General features: G+C 46.7%; 1 protein-coding gene across 1 annotated transcript in view; it reads left to right on the forward strand.

Moving 5' to 3' along the window:
* Positions 1-24,863, forward strand: part of TG (thyroglobulin) — a 178,058-nt gene that overhangs the window by 44,890 nt on the left and 108,305 nt on the right. The window contains exons 20-27 of the mRNA XM_081206080.1: positions 651-866; positions 6,599-6,748; positions 8,418-8,588; positions 13,774-13,896; positions 15,322-15,437; positions 22,160-22,268; positions 23,589-23,786; positions 24,669-24,836. Coding sequence (XP_081062206.1) covers positions 651-866; positions 6,599-6,748; positions 8,418-8,588; positions 13,774-13,896; positions 15,322-15,437; positions 22,160-22,268; positions 23,589-23,786; positions 24,669-24,836 — 1,251 coding nt within the window. The remainder of the gene's footprint in view (positions 1-650; positions 867-6,598; positions 6,749-8,417; positions 8,589-13,773; positions 13,897-15,321; positions 15,438-22,159; positions 22,269-23,588; positions 23,787-24,668; positions 24,837-24,863) is intronic.

Here is a 24,863-nt window from a genome sequence, read left to right on the forward strand (position 1 = left end):
CTTTCCCCAGAAATTTTGCATGCATTCATTTTCCATTTTGGAATCTCCTGGACTTTGTATATCTGTCTTCCCCATTTTCTTAATGAGGACCAAATGCAAACATCTCCCAAAGCTGGCTTTGGGAGGAATGATTATGTGTAGTATCCAGTTCTGCTATCTATTTGTGTTTACATTAATGCATCTGGACTGGATTATGTGGGGAAGCAGCTATATGTGTATGTTTGTGTGTATCAAGTATATCCTATGTATCAAAGAGCAAGCGGTGTTTAGACACGTATTGAATGTTTGTTTTGGAAGTTCTTCTGGACCACCATGAGGACAATCTGAGTCTGTTCACTGCCTACACAAAGAGTTATTATCAAAATATCATAAACAGAAAATGAAGGAATAACAATCTTGGTGTTCCATCTTTCCATATGGAGTAATGATTTCAAGGTGAACGGAACTCAACTGTTGATTAGACTTGTTTATCTTGTTTTCTGAAATAATTTTTTTCGGATCTCCGAGTTACAAATCCTGCTGTACATATTTTTGTCTATGGAAACCGGTGTTACAAACACGTGTTGCAAATGGTGCAGAATATTGAGCCCTGATTCTCTTCTCCCACCAACCTCTCCTTTAATGCCCTGTTGTATTTAATTTCCTTATAGAAAGAGCAATGGTTGGGGACAATCTCGTTGGGCGCTTTGAGGCACTGGTCAAGAGTGGCGGCTTCGTTCTCCAATTGGGCCCTGAGCAATTCCAAGCAGACACTTCCATCAGTTTCCTTGGGAATGGCACATCTCCTGAAGTGCGCCTGGGATGCAAGAGTGGCTTCCGGAAGGTTTTCAATGCTGGAGAAGTTGCCCCAAGTCTCCAAGGATGTGGTATGGTCCATCTTCATTTCTATCTGTTTGTTTTCTTAATGTGTTGCAGTTATCAGTCACTTCTGAGCAAAGTTCAGAAACATTTCTTCTCTGAGCTCCATTGTTGTTTAGTCGTTTAGTCGTGTCCGACTCTTTGTGACCCCATGGACCAGAGCACGCCAGGAACTTCTGTCTTCCACTGCCTCCCGCAGTTTGGTCAAACTCATGCTGGTAGCTTCGAGAACACTGTCCAACCATCTCATCCTCTGTCGTCCCCTTCTCCTTGTGCCCTCCATCTTTCCCAGCATCAGGGTCTTTTCCAGGGAGTCTTCTCTTCTCATGAGGTGGCCAAAGTATTGGAGTCTCAGCTTCAGGATCTGTCCTTTCAGAGAGCACTCAGGGCTGATCTCCTTCAGAATGGATAGGTTTGATCTTCCTGCAGTCCATGGGACTCTCAAGAGTCTCCTCCAACACCATAATTCAAAAGCATCAATTCTTCAGCGATCAGCCTTCCTTTGGCTACCTTCAAAGCTGCTTCCTTCTTCTACTTCCCAGAGGTGCAACTGACAGATTAATGCTTAAATAATTTGTTGCCAACTTTATTTGAAAGTGCTTAGAGTTCAGGCCCTTCTTCGTCCAAGAATTAAACAGAGAGGTATCCAAGACTTTAGATTCTTTTTTCAAGTCATTTGCTGGGTTCATGCCATTTGCTTTGTTTCCACATAGCAGCCTTGAGCTTTTCATAATCCATACTTTAAATATATTAGGAAATTAGCCTTTTGCGAGCCCAAGGAGAGCTGTGTCCTGCTTGTGTCAAAAGAAATAGTGTAAAATGGTAAAATTAAAATACTGAATGCCGGGGAAGAAAATTAAAGAGGTGTATGGTAAGACGTCAACGAAAGGAACACTCATTTCATGAGCAAAGGAGCACATGGTGCTAAATGGTGCAGATCACTAAGCAGATGTGGATTAAAGCAGTGTGTTGACATGTCGGGAAGCTGAGATGGAGCAGATAGAGGAGATGGCTGACATTTACAGGAAGACAATGAAAACAAATGATTGAGAGACTCGGGAAGGTGTTCTGTGTTCTTAAAAGCTGTGCAAATCCACATTTCTCCAAGGTGTGGGACCCCAATCTCTTGGAAGCCTGTGTGAAAAGAATTGAATATGTCTGCATCGAAGCATAGATGTCTGGGGTGGGAGCAGTGGACTGCATGGTGTTGAAGGTGGGACCTTTGGTGCAAATTCACAGCCCCACTTCTTCCTGTGGATAACGCTTGAAAAGGGCTTGAGAAATATGGCAGACTAGGCTCCTGCGTTGTCTGGTCTTTAGTGCTGCAAAGGCAGAGGCAGTAAACCCAGTTCTGCTTGTTGCTCAGATTTGCGAGGAAGCCTGACCCCGAAGCTCATATAAAGGGAGGGTAGCCAGATGAGAAGACAGGGTTCTTGCAACTTCAGCAGTCATGCAGAAGAAGCAATTTGAGCTGCTGTAGCCTATCATGCAAATTCCCTCTTCAGGGACAGACCTGGATAATATGGTGTCCTGAGTGAGGACCAAATTTGGTCCCACCCCAAATATTTCTTATTTTCACAATACAGTGAATGCTCAGGTTGCGAACGTGATCCGTGCAGGATGCACGTTCGCAACCCGCAGCGTTCGCAACCCACGTCTGCACACTTGTGGGTTGTGATTCGGCGCTTCTGCGTATGTGCAAAGTGCGATTTAGAACTTCTGCGCATGTGCAACTGCCGAAACCCAGAAGTAACCCATTCTGGTACTTCTAGGTTTCGGCAGTCCACAACCCGAAAAAACGCAACCTGAAGCGGCTGTAACCCTAGGAATGAGTGTAATTCCTTTTGGTAGCATTGTTTTTATGGATCTTCTCAGTGGTACTTGTATAAATATAGTTGCTTCTTCTCCTTCTCCTTCTCCTTCTCCTTCTCCTTCTCCTTCTCCTTCTCCTTCTCCTTCTCCTTCTCCTTCTCCTTCTCCTTCTCCTTCTCCTTCTCCTTCTTCTTCTCCTTCTTCTTCTTCTTCTTCTCCTCCTTCTCCTTCTCCTTCTCCTTCTCCTTCTTCTCCTTCTCCTTCTCCTTCTCCTTCTCCTTCTTCTCCTTCTTCTTCTTCTTCTTCTTCTTCTTCTTCTTCTTCTTCTTCTTCTTCTTCTTCTTCTTCTTCTTCTCCTTCTCCTCCTCCTCCTCCTCCTCCTCCTCCTCCTCCTCCTCCTCCTCCTTCTTCTTCTTCTTCTTCTTCTTCTTCGCCCCCTCAGCTCGGCTCCCTGTGAAGCGAAATCTCCTGCACACCCTAAATCCAGCACTGCCTTCTTATACACAGTGATTAAAGGTCCAGGCTATCGTATGTAAGATGGTTAGGGAATATTGCCTGACCTACTCTGACCATAAGAAGAAGAAGAGTTTGGATTTGATATCCCGCCTTTCACTCCCTTTAAGGAGTCTCAAAGTGGCTAACAATCACCTTTCCCTTCCTCCCCCACAACAAACACTCTGTGAGGTGAGTGAGGCTGAGAGACTTCAGAGAAGTGTGACTGGCCCAAGGTCACCCAGCAGCTGCATGTGGAGGAGCGGAGACGCGAACCCGGTTCCCCAGATTACGAGACTACCGCTCTTAACCACTACACCACACTGAAGAAGAGCCCTGTAGCTGAATCAGGCCAAAGGCAACTCACCTAGCAAAGCATCCTGGTCTCATTGTGGCCAAACAGATGCCCAAAAGCAGGGACTGAATATCATAGCGCCAGGAATGCCACCTTGGCCCTGTGACCGTGGGCTGTGGGTGCTGTGCAGCGTGCATGGCCCTGGTGCCAAAAATTGTGGGTGCCCAGCCCCTTCATGGGGAATTTGGTGGGTGCTCAGGCACTCAGGGCTCCAGGGAATTGGCACTAGGCACAGCGCCTTCCCCACTGTGTTTCTGACAAACAGGCAATCATAATAGTAATAGTAATATTTTTTTAATACCCTGCCCATCTGACTGGATTGCCCAACAAAAATACAGGGGCACAACAGCAACATCATACATTTCTTCCCGAAATGGCTGTGTTCAGATGTCTACGAAAATAGTAGTTTCTTTCCTTGACATCTGATGGGAGGGCATTCCACAGAGTGGATGCCACTACCGAGAAGGCCTTCTGCCTGGTTCTCTGTAGCTTCACTTCTTGCCATGTGGGAACTGCCAGAAGGCCCTCAGAGCTGGACCTCAGTGTCCAGGCTGAATGATGAGGGTGGCGATGCTCCTTCAGGTATACAGGGCCAAAACCATTTAGGACTTTAAAGGTCAGCACCAATGTTCTGAATGTACTGGGTGCCAATGTAGATCTTTTAGGACCAGTGTTATATGGCCCCATTGGCCACTCCCAGTCGCCAGTCTGGCAGCTGCATTCTGGATTACTTGTAGTTTCGAAGTCACCATCAAAGGTAGCTTCTGAGAGTGGGCAGAGAGCATAACTCTCATGGCTGGTACCAATACGATGGCCTTGCATTCATAGCCTACTGACAAGGCTTGTCCTCCAGCTGTTGGACTTGGGGTACAGGTTAAGTACCTGTGTCATATCCCTGAGGTCATGAGTTTGAGCACTGCTGTGGTCCATCAATGACACATTTCTTTCAGTGTTGTCAAAAAACCCCAGTTCTTCCTTCTGACAGCAAACTGAGTGTGTTGTTGGCCATGTGTACATGGAGAACATTTGGGAACCTGGACATTCCAGCCTTTCCCCTTCTTCAACAGCTCTCGGCATAAATAAGGCTTCAAGGACATTCAGTCCCAGAGATCTTGCCAGCGCAAAACTCACATATAAAGTTAGAACGCCTTGCCAGGTAGGAACTTCAGTTCCTGACATCTGGAGATGACCCGATGACTTATTTTTCTTGGATTTTCCCCTCCTCTCCCCATCATTAGCATATAAAAAGAATTCACAGAATCACAATATGCTTTGGGTTGTGAAAATAAAAACACACCCAGTTCACGTGTGTGAACTACTCAAAGAACTGAGCAGAGACCACATAGGTAGGACTGAGCTGAATTTTCGTGAGTTAACTTTTTTCATGCACAAAGGTGGGGTGGGGATTGGGGTTGAGGCTTTAGAAATATTATTTTGAGTATTACAGTTTTTAAAAATATATATATATACCATTCAGTTCCAAAAAATGCCAAAAATGTTCACACAAAGGTAAAAATATAAACTTTCAGAATTAAAATACAGTCATACCTCATGTTACATTTGCTTCAGGTTGCGTGTTTTCAGGTTGCATCCCACAGCGACCCAGAAGTACCGGAAAGGGTTACTTCTGGGTTTTGCCCGCGCATGCGCAGACGCGCAAAATGACATCACGTGCATGCACAGAAGCAGTGAATCGCGACCCGCGCGTGCGCAGACGCGGGTTGCATTCTTTTCAGGTTGTGAATGGGCCTCTGGAACGGATCCTGTTCGCAACCAGAGGTATCACTGTACACAATAAAACAATTCAATTCAAAGAAGGTGACTTTATGTTATTTGAAGGACCTCTCGCCTTTGCTATTGGTGTTATCATTTCATACCATTCCCCCCTGTTCACTGTCATTCTTATATGGCCAGCCCTACCATTAGGCAATGTGAAGTGACCGCCCCAGACAACAGATTCTGAGGTTAACTCCCCGGCTGTTTTTCCTGAGATCTCTGGACATTTTCCTCTGCTGGAGGACAAAGTTTTAGAAACATAGAATTGTAGAGTTGGAAGGGACCCTGAGAATCATCTAATTTAACCCCCTGCATTGCAGGAATACACAGCCGTCCAACACAGGGATCAAACCTGTAATCTTGACATTATCGGCACCATGCTCTCTAACCAACTTTGAAATATTCAGTGACTGGTCCAGTTGGCTTTTCTACATGGAAAGTGGGAAAGGGAAGAGAGAGAGAGAGAGAGAGAGAGAGAGAGAGAGAGAGAGAGAGAGAGAGAGAGAGACTATCAAGCCCATCTCTGGCAACAAAATGTCTGTGATCAACTCTCAGCAGCTGAATTAGCACATATTTTTTGTAAAAACCAAAAAACCAGGGTTCCTGCTGGCTGCATCATCCAGACAGCAAGTGTTCCCATTGCCAGTATAATGACATCATGGTGCTATACAGCTAATCAGATTTGGCTGTGTGACAACAGCACTCCCTGTGAGTGTGAGAATATTTTCACCCTGCTTTGTTGCTGGAATAGGGATCTTTTTTTGCAAGAGACCTCCCTCCCCACCACCCATCCAAAAGTGAATTATGCCTCCCTCCTTATTTCAGCCCTCTTAAATGTTAAATAAAGAGTGAGGAAAAACTAGAACCCTATAATCTGGACATTTATATTTTTTAAAAAGCCCAAGCAAGCGCAAATGAAGCTGTGCTATTTCTGCTACATCTACATATATCCTTGGGAGCAGACAAAACTTCCACATTCCTCACGGGGATATTGAGGGTATTTCAAACTTTTGTTGTAAAGTGTAGGATAAGTCGCTGAGTGAGCATGTTAGGCAAATGTTACTGCTTGAAATGAAATGCATTATTATTTATGGTTATTATTATTATTATGTTTATTATTCTAAATATTGATAATTTATTGTTAAATCGGTTGCAACGGTTACTTTTAATGAAAAGCTAGTTTTGAGCTACAGATTTCCAGATGCCGCAGCATGGTTCCCATGCATATACATTTGTGATTTCTGGTTGAATTTAAAATTATCCTTGGATTCCATAGGAATAATACATCCTTTTCCCCCTCTGCAGTGGTCTGCCCTCCAGGCACCTCCTTCCAGAATGATGGCTGCCTTCCATGCCCCTCTGGATTCTATCAAGATCAAGCTGGTAGTTCCTCCTGCATCAGATGTCCTGTCGGGAAAACAACTGTCTCTACTGGAGCCTTCAGAGCCGAGCACTGTAAGGGTCTGGGAAAATTTGCATCCTGTATCTTTCCATTGGGAAAAGATTGGTTTCCGGGCTGAAAATATACTGTTGCACGCACCCCAATCAATTTCAGGGGTTCATTCTGTTCCTTGGAATGAATGTCAATGGCACATATTGTCATAGAATTCTACTCAATATTGATCCAGAGTAGATTCCAGTGTATAGTGAGCAGAGTAACAACTTAAACACTTTGCAGGATTCCCCCCGAAATAGATCAGAGGGAGTCAATATTTCATCCAGTGGAGCTTCACTGCTACTGAAGGCAAATGAGCATAATGTTCACAAATCCAATACATTCAGGATTGGCACCGTCTATAAGAAATCCAGTTGCAGAAGACTTAACTTAAACTTACAATAACTTATAATAAGACTAAACCTTAACACTATGTGTGTACAGAACACCACACCAGAAGGAATAGAGATAGAAAGAGAAAGGTGAAACCCAGGGTCCTTCTGGCCTTACTTTTATAGTCAGCATGACCTTGACTGAAAGAGATAAGAGTTTAAGCCAGCTGTACTCAGCTTCTCTGAAGGAATAACCCAAACATCATGAACCTTCTGCTTCCTTCTTTCACACAGAGAAGCTTCCGAAACCCTCTTGAATTAGCCAGAAGAGGAAAGATCTCTACACATCAGATCAATACTTTCTGCACTAAGAAATGCAAACTGACACATATATTACAACCCGAGCATAGGATGAGGATGGGGCTCACACCATGAATGCTCTAACAGATCTGGACTCCCCAGGTCCAGGGAAGCCCCATAACACAGCTTTAGGTCCAGCAAGACATGCCTCTGTGTCTCCAGCTTCCAGGATCAGCTAGACTCTTTCACACAAGAACCCATTGGTCTGTTGTTCTCCATCTTAGGATGGTGTGGCATCCAGCTAGCTGAGATGGGAAAAGCCCCACCAAACTTGTCTCTATGGCAGCCTCTTAGGACACGTGAATGAAGGTACTTAACTGGCCAGCCAAGGCCATTATCTTACAAAGAAACTTGTCTGACCAGTTCAGCAGTCTTTTCTACTACCTTCTAAACCTCAGTGGATATAGGACAAACAGGCCAGGAAGGATATCATCCAGACTTATCCCTCAAACCTATAGCAATACATTTGTAGAATACTGATTCTATGATAGAGAATGAGACTGCACATACATACATAATTTTATTTCTATGCCGCCTTTCCCCAGTTCAAACCATGCTCAAGGTTGCTTACAACATGAAAAAATATGCATAACTGCAACATAACAAAATTAATCATGAACGGTAAATAAAACTTTTAAAAAACCATATACAACCAAACTGAACAATCTGAATGTAGAATTCTGGTCCGTAGCCAATCAGACCACAGTTGTCACATAAAAATTCCTTGCATAAGATAAACTAGCATGTGACACAGAGAGCTCTAGTAAACCTTCCTTTCAGATATGTAAGGTTTTGTTTTGATTTTGCATATGTCTTAAGATGTCTTAAGACCAGTGAACTGCACCACCTCATTCTGTATAGGTCGACTAGGGCAATAGAGAGCTTTAACCCACTTTAATCTACAAACCTAAATTAACAGGGTGCTCTTGAATCGCTTCCACAAAATGGCACACCAACTCTCTCTCCTCCCCCCCCTTTAACTTTCCCTGCAAATAAGGTGTCACTGACTGCCAAAGGGATGAACAAGCTGTGCGGTGTGAGGAAAACGGTCAATACAGGACTTCCTTTGAAGACCCTGCTACCAACAAATCTTTCTGCGTGGATAGCCTTGGAAACATATTGGACTGGACCGAAACAGATGGCCCAGTTACAGACTCCCAGTGTTCAGGTGAGTGGACCAGACAAGCTTTTATCCCATGCAGGTGGAACCTGGAAACACAAGCAGTTGTCCCCATGAATGGTGGGTTTGTGAGTCTGCTAGCCACTCAGCGGCCACTTAAACGTCAGCTTCAGCCACTCAGAGAGGAGGGATGTCTGTGGCTTGCGAGTGATGTATGTCTGCTGCTCCTATTTGCTCCCATTTCCCCCTTGCTGTGGAAATATTGCGGCGGTGGGCTTATCAGTTCCTGGGAAAGGGAACAAGAAGAGGATGCTGGTATTCTGGTCAAAGAGGTTAGACACCTTTGGTGTTGACAATCGTCTAATTTGGTACGATGCAAATTCCTGTGTCTTTACCCCCCTTGGCTTGTCCATTCAGTTCCATGGGTAGGCAAACTAAGGCCCGGGGGGCTGGATCCGGCCCAATCGCCTTCTAAATCCGGCCTGCGGACGGTCCGGGAATCAGTGTGTTTTTACATGAGTAGAATGTGTCCTTTTATTTAAAATGCATCTCTGGGTTATTTGTGGGGCCTGCCTGGTGTTTTTACAAGTAGAATGTGTGCTTTTATTTAAAATGCATCTCTGGGTTATTTGTGGGGCATAGGAATCCATTCATTTTTTCTTCCCCAAAATATAGTCTGGCCCCCCACAATGTCTGAGGGACAGTGGACCGGCTCCCTGCTGAAAAAGTTTGCTGACCCCTGAGCCTCTCTCCCAGACTTGTAGATCTGCACGGTGGTGGTGGTGGTGGTGGTGGTGGTGGTGATGATGATGATGATGATGATGATGATGATGATAATAATAATAATAATAATAATAATAATAATACCCTGCCTATTTGGCTGGGTTGTCCGAGTCACTTTGGACGGCTTCCAACACATATAAAAAGACAATAAAACACCAAACATTTGAAACTTTCTGATACAGGTCTGATGTCCTCTAAAATGTACATTCCCACACAGCTTATCTCTATATCAGAAGTACAACGTCATTTTTCTCTTATAGAACAATGTACGGAAATGTATTGATTTTTACCTGTCGTAGTACTTTTGCACCTTTCTTTTTCACAGTTGGTTTTTCCTTTTACTCTATCTCTTATTTATTTATCTCTGCTTTCTATTGTTGTTCTAATAAAATATCAATCAATCAATAATAATAAAAATCAATCTCCAGAGACCTGCTGATTTCTCTGCTGTGAAAATGCAATGAAAATTATGAAGCGCTTCGAGAATGAAAGAAGTGCTACACAGGCGGCGACGACTTGCAATAATCAATACTGCTTCCTCTTATAGTCTGTAGCCCTATTTCTGCCTGGTCTCAAGTGCGGGGCTATTTCTTCCCCTCCACCCACTTTCTGTTCCTGGCTCAAACCTGGGGTTCCCTTTCCAAGCAGAAATGAGGGTTTGATTAAAAGCACCTGCGGCCGTCCGCAGCGCTGACAACAATGACCATTTGTTTCTGATTAGCGTGGGCTGGTTTTGCTTTGAGGAGACAAATGATTCTTTGGAAAGGTTGATCTCCCTGACTTTTCTTTTGTGGTGTCGCTTTTGCTCAGATCCTCCTGGCGGTTCTCGCCATGAGGCTCCAGTGTGTAGCACACCCAGAATTGTTACCTGTTTCTGTGGGTTTTTCTAATGCTCAGGTATCGGAGGACGAAGACAGCAGGTGCCACTAGGAGTAGGAGAAGGGGGGTACAATTGAAGAATGGAGTGGCAGGTCTTTCTAAAGTAGGCAGGAACTCTTGGTCCATCTAGTTTTTCTACACATTGATGTTGGTTCTGATCAGAGCTAAGCCGTGAGTTTTCCCAGGGCAAGTGGCAGTACAACAACATCATCAACAACAAACCTGCTTGGGCTCATGCCTAGAAGTCATGGGACAAGCAGAGGGAATCTCAGACCAAAAAGAAGTGTGGATGAACCTGAAGGGCTGAGTCTGAAATCCTGGAGAACTGCTGCTAGTTAGTGCCCTTCTTCTCCTTCTCCTTCTCCTTCTCTTTCTCCTTCTCTTTCTCCTCCTCCTCCTCCTCCTCCTCCTCCTCCTCCTCCTCCTCCTCCTCCTTCTTCTTCTTCTTCTTCTTCTTCTTCTTCTTCTTCTATCACTCGTAGCTGAGTAACATTGTCTTCTATGAACATGGTCTTAACAGTGGGTCCATAAGTGACTGTGGAGACCAATTCTGAATCCACACGTCCTTCCACAGTAGTGACATAGATTTCTGGGCAGGAGTTGATCATGGTGACGGTTTGCCAAGAGTGCCTTCCTCTTAGCACATTTCTCCCTTTTGTTCTGAGTTCGAGCGTCTTCAAAGCCCAAGACACCTTTGGCAAAGGCTGTTCTCCAGTTGGAACACTCGCAGGCCGGAGTTTCCCAGTTGTCGGTGTTTATACTAGATTTGTTTGTATTTAGCTTGAGAGAATCTTTAAACCTCTTTTGCTGACCACCAGCATTATGCTTTCCATTTTTACGTTCGGAATAGAGTAGTTGCTTTGGAAGACAAGAATCAGGCATTTGCACAACACGACCAGTCCAACGAAGCTGATGTCGAAGAATCATCGCTTTGACACTGGTGACTGGCAGTTAACCTCCAGGGTTTCAGAAAGGACACATTCCCAGCCCTTCCTCGAGGTGATGGGGACTGAACATGACACCTTCTGCATGCAGAGCAGATGCTCTACCACTGAGCAGATCCCCTAAAATGATAAAATGGTGCCTCTTGATTGAACCAACATAGATTGGTGAAAGGCAGGCTGAGAGACAAATAAGCCTTACCTGTTCCGTTTGTCTTGCTTGTTCATCCCTCTGTTCCTCTTGAATTTAGGTCTAACTCAGGCATGGCCAAACTGGGCCCTCCAGCTGTTTTGGGACTACAACTCCCATCATCCCTAGCTAACAGGACCAGTGGTCAGGGATTATGGGAACTGTAGTCCCAAAACAGCTGGAGGGCCAAGTTTGGTCATGCCTGGTCTAACTGAAAGAAATAGGTAAAGGTACCCCTAACCATTAGGTCCAGTCACGGACGACTCTGGGGTTGCACGCTCATCTCACTCTATAGGTCGAGGGAGCTAGCGTTTGTCCGCAGACAGCTTCCAGATCATGTGGCCAGCATGACTAAGCCGCTTCTGGCGAACCAGAGCAGCACACAGAAACGACGTTTACCTTCCTGCCGGAGCGGTACCTATTTATCTACTTGCACTTTGATGTGCTTTCAAACTGCTAGGTGGGCAGGAGCTGGGAATGAACAACAGGAGCTCACCCCGTCACGGGGATTTGAACTGCCGACCTACTGATTGGGAAGCCCTAGGCTCTGTGGTTTAGACCACAGTGCCACCCGCGTCCCAACTGAAAGAAACAGTAAAATCAATTTTTGGAACTGTAGCATGTGTGATTTGCTGTAGCTTCTATATCCTTCATTGACATATTTTTGCTGTCTGTGTACCCTCTGATGCAAGGCCTGTTGTGAGGTAAATAAGTTTATCAGTGACTGGCAGATTGGCTTTGCTGATCAAGTGCTATTTAAAGGCAGCCAAAACAATAATGCAGAAATCTCTGGTCTCTTGAGTGAAGCTGTTACTTCTCACACCTTTAAAAGTTCTAATTCCCAGGCATGGCTTTTCAGCCAAAGGGTGTGGACTTTCTCTTTCTTTCTTTTATGAGGAAAAGCTGAGGAGTTTGGCAAGACTTGATCCTGAGGGCCAAGAAGTGATTGGCCTAAATTGCTTTAATGAGAGGTTAATTTCGCTTTCTATCTCCTATCCTTCGAGGCCAAGCTGGCAACCGCTCCTCTCTTGAATGTCTGCCTCAACACGCTCCTAATGTAATTTCTGGCATTTGTTTAAGAGAGGTTGTAGAAAAGAGACAGATTCCAAGCAAGTAGCTGTGTTAGGTAATCTGTAGTAGCAAAAAAAGCAAGAAAGAGTCCCAAAGTCTCTTGGAACCGAATGCATTTATTGTGGTATGAAGTTTCACAGGCTAAGGCCTGCTTTGTTGGAAGGAAAAATAATAACCCACAGCCTTTATATGGTGGTGAATTCAACACCCATTGGAATGTGTTATTCTGGAGGAGCCATTATACCTTTTACTCGTCTGGTGATGAAATGTTATCATTTTCTTTAGGAACTGTCATTTGTTAAGGGTGCGGACAGTTGTTAGGAGGCCCTATTCCTCTAACAGAACTAGAATCCCCATAGTGTTTAACAGGCAGTTCCTTTCTCCAGAAGTTTCAGTGAACATCTCCAATAGCATTAAACTGGCATATCTGATAGCATTGGACTACTGCAATGCGCTCTACGTGGAGCTACCTTTGAAGGTGACCCGGAAACTGCAAATAATCCAGAACGCGGCAGCTAGACTGGTGACTGGGAGTGGCTGCTGGGACCACATAACACCGGTCCTGAGAGATCTGCATTGGCTCCTAGTATGTTTCCAAGCACAATTCAAAGTGTTGGTGCTGACCTTTAAAGCCCTAAACAGCTTCAGTCCTGTATACCTGAAGTAGCGTCCCCACCCCCATCATTCAGCCCGGACCCTGAGATCCAATGCCAAGGGCCTTCTGGCAGTTCCCTGCGAGAAGTGAGATTACAAGGAACCAGAGGGCCTTTTCGGTAGTGGCGCCCACCCTGTGGAAAGCCCTCCCATCAGATGTCAAGGAAATAAGCAGCTATCCTTTTTTAAAAAGACATCTGAAGTTGTCTTAGGGAAGTTTTTAATATTTAATGCTGTATTTAATGCTAGTTTGGGAGCCGCCCAGAGTGGCTGGGGAAACTCAGCCAGATGGGTGGGGTATAAATAATAAATTATTATTATTATTATTATTATTATTATTATTATTATTATTATTATTATCATCATCATTATCATTATCATTATCATTATCATTATTATGCAGGTATGAGTGCTGGATTTCACATAAACTCATCCAACTGTTTATAGGTGTCATCAAAGCTAAGATAGCCCTTGACCTAATCAGCAGATATCCATATTCTCAGAAGCATGTATGTAGCCAATTACAGGTTGGTGGATCTGGGTCCCCAATCTCTCATTCTTGATCCCCCACCCCATCACCACCGAGCTATCTGGATCTCCAAAGAACACACAGAATTTAAATTGATAAAGACCTTCACATCATTCTGAAATGTGTGCTTCAAAACGGATGGGTCATGATCAAATATGACTGTTCTTGGATCTGCTTTTGTTTCAGTCTTCAGGCGCTTTGAGAGAGTTCCTGCTTCCAAGCTCTCCTTCGTGACAGAAGAGGTAGAAACGATTGGATCTAAAACCACCCCAGGAGAACCTGAGAGTGTGCTCCAACAGTGCATGGCAGGTAAGAGAGTGGATTTCCATTTCTTCTTTGCAAAAGTCAGTTTGGGAAAATGTTCCAACTTTTCTGAGAACTTTCCCTCCTTGGGACTCTTAGATGCACACCTAATTCTAGTCTGGTCTCACTCCAAAGGGCCCTAGCAGTCTACTTTAATTATAGTTTAATGGGGTGAGACGTGATGGTTCACCACTGGCTTCCTCGTCTCTCCTCCAGAGGAGGTTGGCAGCATCAGAGGTACTAGGGAAGAAGGCCATTAATGATGGGGCAAGTCCTTTTCCCCAGCTGCTCAGATGTCTGTCTGTCTGCTAGTGCCCATCTTACTACATATTATTATTATTATTCATTTCATTTCTATACCGCTTCATATTTTTAAGAAAAAAAATATCCAAGCAGTTTACAACATATTAAAACATAAAACAAAACAATCCAGAGTAAAATTTTGCTGAATAAAGTCAAATATAAAGTATACATTCAAAGCAACATAATTCACCAGAAGCTAAAATACCACATTAAAGATTTCAAAATAAAACCAGGCCAACTGCAGAGTGCCTATTTAATGCAGCCAAGTTAGCATTTATTTTTATTTCTTTTGTATTAATATGGACACGTAAAAACTACAGTAAAAGTGATAAGTGTAACAGATAAAAATGCATCTAGAAATAGGGGGGGGGGAAGGATGTACAATGGGGAGAAAAACCCAGAAAACAACTGAGAATACAATACCACATTTTTATCTTAAACATTTCAAAAGTAAACATTATGAAAGGAAGTGAAATATAAAAAGCACATTTAAAACAGCAGAACTGGCAATAGAATAAAACAGAACATGTATTCTGCTGCTGCTTCCAGTCCTGACGATGGCGGCTGGCAGCTGTGGCAGCTCAGGCTCAATGACCTGGGTCTGCGCTAAGAGACGGCCTCAGCAGCCTCTTCTGCAGCCTCAGCTTTTGTTGCTAGAGCCAATCAGGGCTCTGCCCTCTCTGCTAGGGTTGCCATGTGTCCTCTTTTTCCAGGACACGTCCTCTTTTTCATGGGTGTGTAAAATGAGAGTCGTCATAGCGATCCTGAGTTAAAAGTAGAAGTCGGAAATTGTGTCCCCTTCAAAATATGGCAACCCTGTGACCCAGGCCAGGGGTGGAAGGGAGGCCTGCAAGGCAAGGAGAAGATCTTCCAGGACTCCTAGGCAAGATGATCTATTTTTCTGTGTTATGCAGTAAAGCCTCAGAGCATCAGTCTAGAGAAGGGTTTTGACCGCCATAGTTTTGATGCTGCAAAGACAAAAGGGAGCGAGTGCAGTTGTTGGAGCGGTGCCCCATTCAGTTGACATCCTCAACAAACAGACTGTATTCACCCAACTTGAACTGTGGAAGACGTCTATTTCCGTTGGCCAACGTTAAATACAAGGCTTAAGTCTTTCTATCCTTTCAGAGTGTGAGAAGGACGAGTCGTGTGGGTTTCTCACCTTGTCTGCTGCTGGGACGGGGACACTGTGTGAGCTGTACAGCGCTCGGGAGAGCAACTACAATTGTTCCACCTCTGGACTGGTAACTGAACACAGTTCTTTTATGATGAATCTTCCAGGGGAATGAAGCTTGGATGGATACCAGCCATCCTTTTGGTTTTTCAAAATGTTGGCTGTGTACCAACCTGCTGGGAAGAAGGTATTTTGCGTGACCAGGCGCTACAGCCCCAGCCCCCAGGGATCATAAGAAAGGAATAAAGACTCTGACAACGTTATGGAATTAAAATTAGGCCAAGAATTTATTAAACTTCTGAATGTAGGAAGACCTTGGCTTTGGCCTTGGGCGTTGTAATGGGATGATTAGCTGCTTGTGCGTAAAATCGTGCTCCCTCAGAGTTTGTGCGACTCCACAAACCTCTGTGTGTGACAGAGCTCCACAAACATGTCTGCTCTTAGTCACTCGTAGAGTCTGACAGTGGCTGTCTGCGGAAGCGTTTCCAGCAAAGAAGCTCCTTAACGGAAACGCGTCTCCTGGACTCACGGCGTGACAGTTTCCGGCGAGGTGTGGGTCTCCCTATGGGAGACTCAGATACCTCCCCACTGTTCTCGCTGGAAGCGTCTCTGAGCCCTCCCTCCTGCTCGCATTCCCTCAGAGATCCACTCCTCCCCCTGCTGGTTCCTGCCTCAGCTGTTGAGTCTCTTTCTTCCTCCCTGAGACCCTCCACCACCTGATGCTCCGATGGCAGTTCCCTGACATCCACCTCCCCTCCAGGGCCCCCCTCACCCCCTCCCATTTCCTCTTCCCTGGGAGGTGAAGGGTTAAAACCCCGAAAAGAATCTTCTTCATCTTCAGACGTCTCGAACAACTCCCTCCATCGATCGCCGTCCTGGCTCGCTGAATCCTCCTCCTCTTCGGAATCTGTGAACCCCTCCAACTCCTCTTCCTCGTCGGTGGTGGCAAAGTATTTCCTTCGGAACCTCGCTACAGGCTGAGGTTTGCGTGGGAACCTCTGATGAAAAGTTTCTATTAAAAATTCGTCATTGACATCCTCTGCCCTAACCCAGGTGTTTTCCGACTCCGGTTCCCCTTCCCACATTACCAAATACTCAACTTGATCTCCCTTCCACCTGGAATCGAGGATCTCCGCTACATGGTAGCTGTGTTCCTTCTCCTCCATTGCTGGTCCCCTAGTGACCCTCCCTTCACTGTCCCCTTTATACGGTGACAGCAATGACCTGTGGAAAACTGGGTGCAGCTTCATGTGGTTCGGTAACCGGAGTCTGAAAGCCACTGGGTTGACCTGCTGCGTGACTTCAAATGGTCCCAGCCTTTTGGGTCTGAACTTCTTACAACCCCCTTTGAATGGCAACCCTTGGGTTGACAGCCACACCTGGTCCCCCACCCTGATGCTTTCACCTTCCCTTCTGTTTTTGTCTGCCTGCCTCTTATATTCCTCCTTAGCCCTGTTTAAGTTGAGTTGGAGCTGGCGATGGATCGCTTCCATTTCTTCAACGAACTGTTCTGCAGCTGGAACGCTCCAGTTCTCCCCTTCCCCCCCTGGGAAGGCTCTGGGATGGCACCCGTGAGTAGCCAAAAAGGGGCTCATCCCCGTGGACACGTTCTCTGCATTGTTGTAGGCAAATTCTGCCAACGCCAGCTTCTCCACCCAATCATTCTCTCTGTCATTCACATAACACCTCAAATATTGCTGGAGAACACCATTAGCTCTTTCCGCCTGCCCGTTGGTTTCTGGATGACGGGCCGTTGAGAAATTAACCTCAACATGCAGTAAGCTCATGAGCTTCCTCCAGAACCTGGAAGTAAATTGTTTCCCTCGGTCTGAAACCACCCTCAAGGGGGCGCCATGCAACCTAAACACATTTTCTACAAACAATTTGGCTGTTTCTTCTGCTGTGACCGCATGTGAGCAGGCTATAAAGTGGGCCATTTTAGTTAACAGGTCTACCACAACCATGATGGCTGTTTTCCCTCTAGACCTTGGCAGATCAGTCATAAAATCTATGGCCACTGCTTCCCACGGTCTTTCAGGTGTGGGTAGTGGTTCTAATAAACCTGCCGGTGCCCGCCTCTCCCCCTTGGCTCGTTGGCATTGTTCACACCCTCTCACATACTCCCGCACATCTTCCCTGACCTTGGGCCACCAAAATTCCCTGGTAACCAGCCACATGGTTTTGTGTTGCCCAAAATGCCCTGCTGTGGGGCTATCGTGCAGTTGCTTGAGTACCTTCTCCCTCAATTCCCCTTCGGGTATATATAACGCTCCCTTGTAGTACAATGCCCCGTTTCTCTCCTCAAAACCCCCGGGTTTGTCTCCCTCCCTCCTGAGACCCCTGAGTTTGTCCTGGGCGTATTCATCATGCACCGTACCCTCTACCAACTCCCTTTGCCCCACCAATGCCGCCCCACACACCCAGCGGTCCTCTGGAATGACATGGGTCTCTTCGGGTGCTCCCTCCCCCTCCAAATATTCAGGTTTGCGTGAGAGAGCGTCCGCCCTAACGTTCTCTGGGCCTGGCACGTAACAAATCTCAAAGTTAAATTTGGAGAACTCCTGGGCCCATCTCAACTGCCGTTGGTTGAGCACTCGCGCAGTTCTCCAATACTCTAGATTCTTATGGTCCGTGCACACTTGCACCTTATGTTGTGCACCAATTAGCAGGTGCCTCCATTTCCGGAAAGCCTCATGAATAGCAAGAAGTTCCCGGTCGTACACCGTGTAGTTCCTCTCGGATTTGTTCAGCTTTCGCGAAAAGAAGGCACACGGTCGCCACTCTGACTCCTCCTTCCCCGACTGCAGAAGAAGCACCGCCCCTATGGCTCTGTCAGATGCGTCTGTTTCGACCCTCAGCTTCTTTTGTAAGTCCACATGCAGAAGTTGTTCTTCCGAGGCGAAGGCCCTCTTCAGTTCCTCAAACGCTCGCTCCGCCTCCGCCGTCCATACAAACTTCTTTTTACTGCTGAGACAGTCCGTAATGGGCGCCGTCAGGTGGGCGAAGTTTCGGATGAACTTACGATAAAAGTTTCCAAACCCTAGGAACCTCTGCACATCCTTCTTGGTTTTGGGTGTTTTCCAGTCCAGCACTGCCTGCACCTTACCGGGATCCATGGCCAATCCCTTGTCTGACAGGCGGTACCCCAGGAATTCCACCTCCTTGGTATGAAACTGACACTTCTCCAGTTTCACCCACAGCCTGTTGGCTTGCAGCCTGCTCAACACTTCTCTGACGTCTCTCACATGTTGCTCCTCATTCTCCGAATACACCAACACATCATCTAGGAAGGCAACGCAATTCTTGTAGAGCAAAGGACCCAGTACGTGGTTCATAAAAGATTGAAAGCACGCTGAGCCTGCTTGTAATCCAAAAGGCATAACGAGATATTCAAATGCCCCCAAAGGGGTAAACATGGTGGTTTTCCATTCATCCCCTTTCCTTATACGTATCAGGTTGTACGCCCCCCTTAGATCCAGCTTTGTAAAAATCTTTCCCTTCCTCACCCTGGTCAAAATATCATCAATCCTGGGCATAGGGAAAGTCACTGGTTCAGTCACTGCATTTAACCTCCTAAAATCACATACAAGTCTCGGCTTGTCCGTGTGCTTTTTATCCACAAAAAACACTGGGCTACCCCCCGCTGCTTTGGACTCTCTGATGAAGCCCCTCTTCAGGTTCTTGTCAATAAATTCTCGCAACTCCTGCATTTCTCTGTCTGACATGGCATACAACTTGCCCACAGGAAGCTGTGCTCCAGGGAGTAGATTGATCTGGCAATCAAAGGGCCTATGAGGGGGTAGTTGGTCAGCTTCCTTCTCGCTGAACACGTCGCTGAGATCTGCATACTGTGGTGGTACCTTCACCTTCTCCATTACTTCTGTCCCTGCTAGGGTGGCTTGGGCCCCTGCTGAACCCTTTTCCCCTTTGCAGTGTTCTAAGCAATGTGCTGAACCAAAGGAAACCACTCTTTGATGCCAGCCCACCAGCGGATCATGTAGCGCTAGCCAGCTCATTCCCAAAATAATGGGAGCGCCTCCCAAGGTGGCCACATTAAACGCTATCAGTTCTGTGTGCCTTGCCACCCTCATTATCATTGGGACGGTCTGCAAGCTGACTCCTCCTCCCAACAACTCCCTGCCATCGATCGTGGTCACCTGCAGGGGGTTGCTTAAAGGGATCGTCTGTATCTGGTGTTCAGCAGCAAACTCCTTGCTCATAAAATTGCAGGAGCTGCCTGAGTCCAACAGCGCCTTTATTTTTAGGGGGTGTCCATTTTGCAGCTCTAGCGACACATCAATAACTAGAGCAGGTTGAGGAGCTTCTGGCACGGGCACTTTCACTGCTCTTTGGCCTGGCTGCAGTGCCCCGACTGTGGCAACCAGGCGTTGGCTTTTACCTGCTCCGTTTCTCCCTGCTCTCCTCCCTCAACAGCTCCCACCATCCCTTGCCATTCCTTCCTCTGGGGGCAGACTCTGGCAAAGTGGCCTGGCTGTTGGCAGAGATAGCATTTCCGGGCGCCTTTTCCCTCCTTCTTAACCCCCTCACTGGGTTTTGAAAATGCGCGCGCGCGCGCTGTTCCGATTTCCATCGGCTCTGCCGGCGGGAAAGCTGGCTCAGGAATGTCTGGAATGCGGAACTCCTTCCAACGTTCCCCTCTCCCTTCCCGCCTCTCCAAGGCTCTTGCCTCCTGACGCGCTCCTATGGTCAGCGCAGATTTGGTCAGCTGATCCATAGACACCGCCCTGGGGCTCCGGGACAGCTCGTCTTTCACAGCCGAAGAAAGACCTTCTTCAAATAGCATCTGAATAGGTGCCGCCGATAAATCCCAACCCAGTCTGTGAATCAGCATGGTAAACTCAGTCCAGTACTCACGGACAGATCGGCTTCCCTGCTTGCAAGCCATTAGCTGTCTGCGCACCACCCCTTCCTCAATATCGCTGGAAAACATGATATCCATTGCTCTAAAGAACTTCATCGTGTCCTTTAGGACGTCATTGTGCGTTGCCATTAGGGGTCGAACCCAGTCCCGCGCCCCTTTCTCAAGATGCCCAATTACGAAAGCAACTCGCGATTCCTCATCAGGGAACTCATCGAACTGCACATTAATGGCATATTGCATCTCTGTCCTAAAGGCATGGTAATCCTTGGGGTCCCCCCCAAACTTCTGCACCAATCCTGGTACCTTTCTGGGGAACTGAGTGGCTCTCCCCTTCTTGTCTGCATCCTGAGCCCTTCTCTCCTCAAGCCTCGCCGTCTGCAGCGCAAGTTGGACTTCCAACGCTCGGTACCTTTCTTCCAAGCTTGGACCAGCGCCAACTCCTGCTCCTCCGGTTCCGGCTGGTTCGCTCATGATGCTTTCTCCTGCACAGGCAGCGTACAGAGACTGTCAGACTGCTGTAATGGGATGATTAGCTGCTTGTGCGTAAAATCGTGCTCCCTCAGAGTTTGTGCGACTCCACAAACCTCTGTGTGTGACAGAGCTCCACAAACATGTCTGCTCTTAGTCACTCGTAGAGTCTGACAGTGGCTGTCTGCGGAAGCGTTTCCAGCAAAGAAGCTCCTTAACGGAAACGCGTCTCCTGGACTCACGGCGTGACAGTTTCCGGCGAGGTGTGGGTCTCCCTATGGGAGACTCAGATACCTCCCCACTGTTCTCGCTGGAAGCGTCTCTGAGCCCTCCCTCCTGCTCGCATTCCCTCAGAGATCCACTCCTCCCCCTGCTGGTTCCTGCCTCAGCTGTTGAGTCTCTTTCTTCCTCCCTGAGACCCTCCACCACCTGATGCTCCGATGGCAGTTCCCTGACAGGCGTGTATCCCTCCCAGGCCCCCAGCCAGGGGAACTGGGGCACATCAGGGTAAATGGGATATTTGGGTGCTCTGCGAGACGTAAGTGTAGCAGGCAGCCAAGCCCATATCCCCACACGCAGGGTAGTTCACTGACGACCTTTCAGTGTATGGCCAGTGACACCCATATATATAACCCCTTTACGACGGGACCCTGCAATCGCCGCCACAGGAGGGTGAGTCACCACTTCACGCCCCCCCCCCCAGAAGGAAGAAAAGACTAAAGGATTCTGCCCAAGGCCATAAGAAGAGTTTGGATTTGGATTGGATATCCCGCTTTATCACTACCCTAAGGAGTCTCAAAGCGGCTAACATTCTCCTTTCCCTTCCTCCCCCACAACAAACACTCTGTGAGGTGAGTGAGGCTGAGAGACTTCAGAGGAGTGTGACTAGTCCAAGGTCACCCAGCAGCTGCATGTGGAGGAGCGGGGAAGCGAACCTGGTTCACCAGATTACGAGTCTACTGCTCTTAACCACTGCACCACACTGGCTCTCATAACCACCAAAGTTGTGACAAATTGCTACAGGGAAGACAAAACCTGCCAATGCAGGAAAATTTCTTCCCGGTCCTTCAACAGCAACCAGTCAAAGACCATAGCAGCACCCGCTAAACAGGAAGAAAAAGTTAACCTGCAAACAAGAAAACATTAAACAAAGGGAGGGTAGGGAGGGTGAATCTCCAGAGCCGACTGCCTTGCTATCGTCAGCTCCACCCCCTATTTATAAATGGGGCTGGCCCCACCTCCCAGCAAGAAACTTGATTATTGAGGCTGGATGTGAACCTTCAAATAATAACACTGAGAGGCAAGCCAGCCCCCTGTCTACTAGAAAGTTCCCTGGGAACCGTAGCACCGTGCGCGATCCCACAAAGGGCACCCACATTAGAAAGTGTGAATGCTCATTATTTACCATCACAAATTTTTATGTGCATATCTTTTGACCACAGGTTCAGGGTGCTTGGGATAACGCTTCCACCACAAGCGTGGCTCATCTCAGCTGCCTGGTTAAAGTGAGAAGCCAAGATAAGGATGGAGTGAGAGTGTACCTGAAGAAAGGTATGTGCTAAATAACATGAGCAAAAGAGTGTTGGGATGTGTCCAGGGAGACGGGGGCATTTGGCAGGCCCCCAGCTGGCTCCTGCCCACAGGCCGGCAGCCAGGTGAACTCCAGTTCTCAGAACAGCATCAAAACTGCGACTCAAGCCTCAGAGACCTTTAGAGACTGAGCACGCAAGCCAGCAGAGATAAGAACTCTTTGCAACAGAAGTAGCGGACAGAGGCATATGTAAGCATATTTACAAGCATTTATTCAGCATCAGGACAAAAGTAAAACATGTCTGTTTCCCTTCGTGTCCAAGCAAACAGCATAGGCAAAAGCTATATACAACGGAAGTTCCCAGCAGACTGTGCTGGAAGTAAACAGACATGTGACATACAACAACTCCACATGCCTGTTCTAAAGGTGGAACGGAACTATATCCTAACATCCTCCCCCTTTCCGTGTAACCTGTAGTGCCTGTGGTTCAACCCAATTGTAACTGCTGTACATAAACCCTAAGTTATTCTCTGTTAACAACCTTAGACAACAGATCTGCAGGAATATCATTTCCTGGCATGTAGGACACCACATACCTGTTCTAAAGGTGGAACAGAACTATATCCTAACAAAGAGAGCACCAAAAATTATTGGTGTGTGTGTGTGTGTTCTCATATTATTGCTATCCTTCAGCCTTTCACTTTCCAGATGGACACCAAGTCCCATCAGTCTGAGCAAAGATAACCAATGGATAGGCATGAAGGGAGCTGGAGCACAACATCATATGGGGACTGTCTTAGGACTCAGCTACATTAGTAAAAAAAAAAGTGTTTTGAATGCCTTATAATACTGTGACACCAGATGGCGCTGCAGAGTTCCATCTTTCGACCACGCGATTTCCCACTTTGAGGTTTACAACACGTTTTCCTGAAACGTTGTGGTTTTTTTTGACGTGCCTAGATCCAGCCTTAGAATACAGGCCACAGCCTTACACCCACTCTGACAATTTGTCCACATATTGTCTCTTGGTGGAAATGCCCGGTCTCTCAGGTAGAAAATAATATCAGAAGGGCATAACAAGAGCTGGCTCAGGCTGGTCTAACATCCTGTTTTCACAATGGCCAGTCAGATGCCCTCAAGCAGGGACCTAAGTTCTCAGCAGCACTCTCCTCCTTTGTGAATCCTAGCAACTGCTTGATGCAGCTGTCCTGGGTCTATTTCTTCCTAAAGCCTTGAGAAAGCAACCTGGTATTTGCCTCACGTCATTTGCCCCGAAGCTCCAATTTGGATTGCAGAGCTCCTTTTATAAAAATGTTATCCCCCCCCCTCTTTCCTCGCAGGACAAGAGTTCACGACAGCTGGAGTCAAGACTTTTGAAAGGACTGATTTCCAGGATGTTGTTTCTGGCGTGTACCGCAATCTGGTCCTCTCAGCAGCTGGTACATCTTTGACCGATGTTCATCTCTTCTGCCGCCAGGCCTGCAGCCAAGATGCTTGCTGTGATGGGTTTATCTTGAGCCAGGTCATACTTGATGGAGGTAACTCTGCTCAGGCTACAGATGTGGAAGGCAAAGGTCATCCTTCCATTTATCCCACTTAATGAGAACATTTTTAAACAACCAACCAACCAACCAACCAAAACAAAGCAGAAATGGTTGGTCTTGTTGATCTCATCTCAAATTGGAGCCAGGTTTTAAAGTTTTAAGTGATTAATCTTCACTCATGGCAACTTGTATTTATTAAATGTTATTAAATGATGTTTGGCATGGAATCGACCTTTTTTGGGGGGAGGGGGGTGTAGCTGTGTAAAGGGTCTCCTGGTTATTGGAACAGGAGGAATTATAGGGGAAATAAAGGAACCGTCCCCGATCCCAGCAGAGTCTGATCTTTATTTACTTGGATAATTTTTATACTTGCTCCCGGGCAAGATAAACAGCAGGCTCCAAGAGCAGTAGTTTGCTGTGATGTATAAACAGGACAGGGACGTGGGTGGCGCTGTGGGTTAAACTACAGAGCCTAGGACTTGCCAATCAGAAGGTCAGCGGTTCAAATCCCCATGACTGGGTGAGCTGCCGTTGCTCAGTCCCTGCTCCTGCCAACCTAGCAGTTCGAAAGCACATCAAAGTGCAAGTAGATAAATAGGTACCGCTCTAGCGGGAAGGTAAACAGCGTGATCCTGAAGCTGTCTGCGGACAAACGCCGGCTCCCTCAACCAATAAAGCGAGATGAGCGCCGCAACCCCAGAGTTGGTCATGACTGGACCTAATGGTCAGGGGTCCCTTTACCTTTACCTTTATAAACAGGACCTTTTTCCAAGACTGGGCCGCTAGTGTCAAAATAACAGTATAATGGCCAAGGCAAGATTGTTCAACAAGGAGGTGGAGCTGCAAACTTGCAATTCTTTCCTTGGCTTTATCCAGGTAGCATCATATGCGGCCTGATGAGCTACCCAGACACATTAATCTGCAACGTTAATAGCTGGGATGCAAGCTCGACGCGTGAACGAGGCGATTCCTGCCAAAATGTAAAGTACAATACTGGGAAGACGCAGTATGCATTCAGTTTGGGAGGCCAAGTTCTCACAGGGTGTAAGTATTTACCAATCTTATACTGCA

The sequence above is a fragment of the Podarcis bocagei genome (genome assembly GCF_964188305.1).
Source record: "Podarcis bocagei genome assembly, chromosome: 8".
NCBI classification, from domain to species: Eukaryota; Metazoa; Chordata; class Lepidosauria; order Squamata; family Lacertidae; genus Podarcis; species Podarcis bocagei.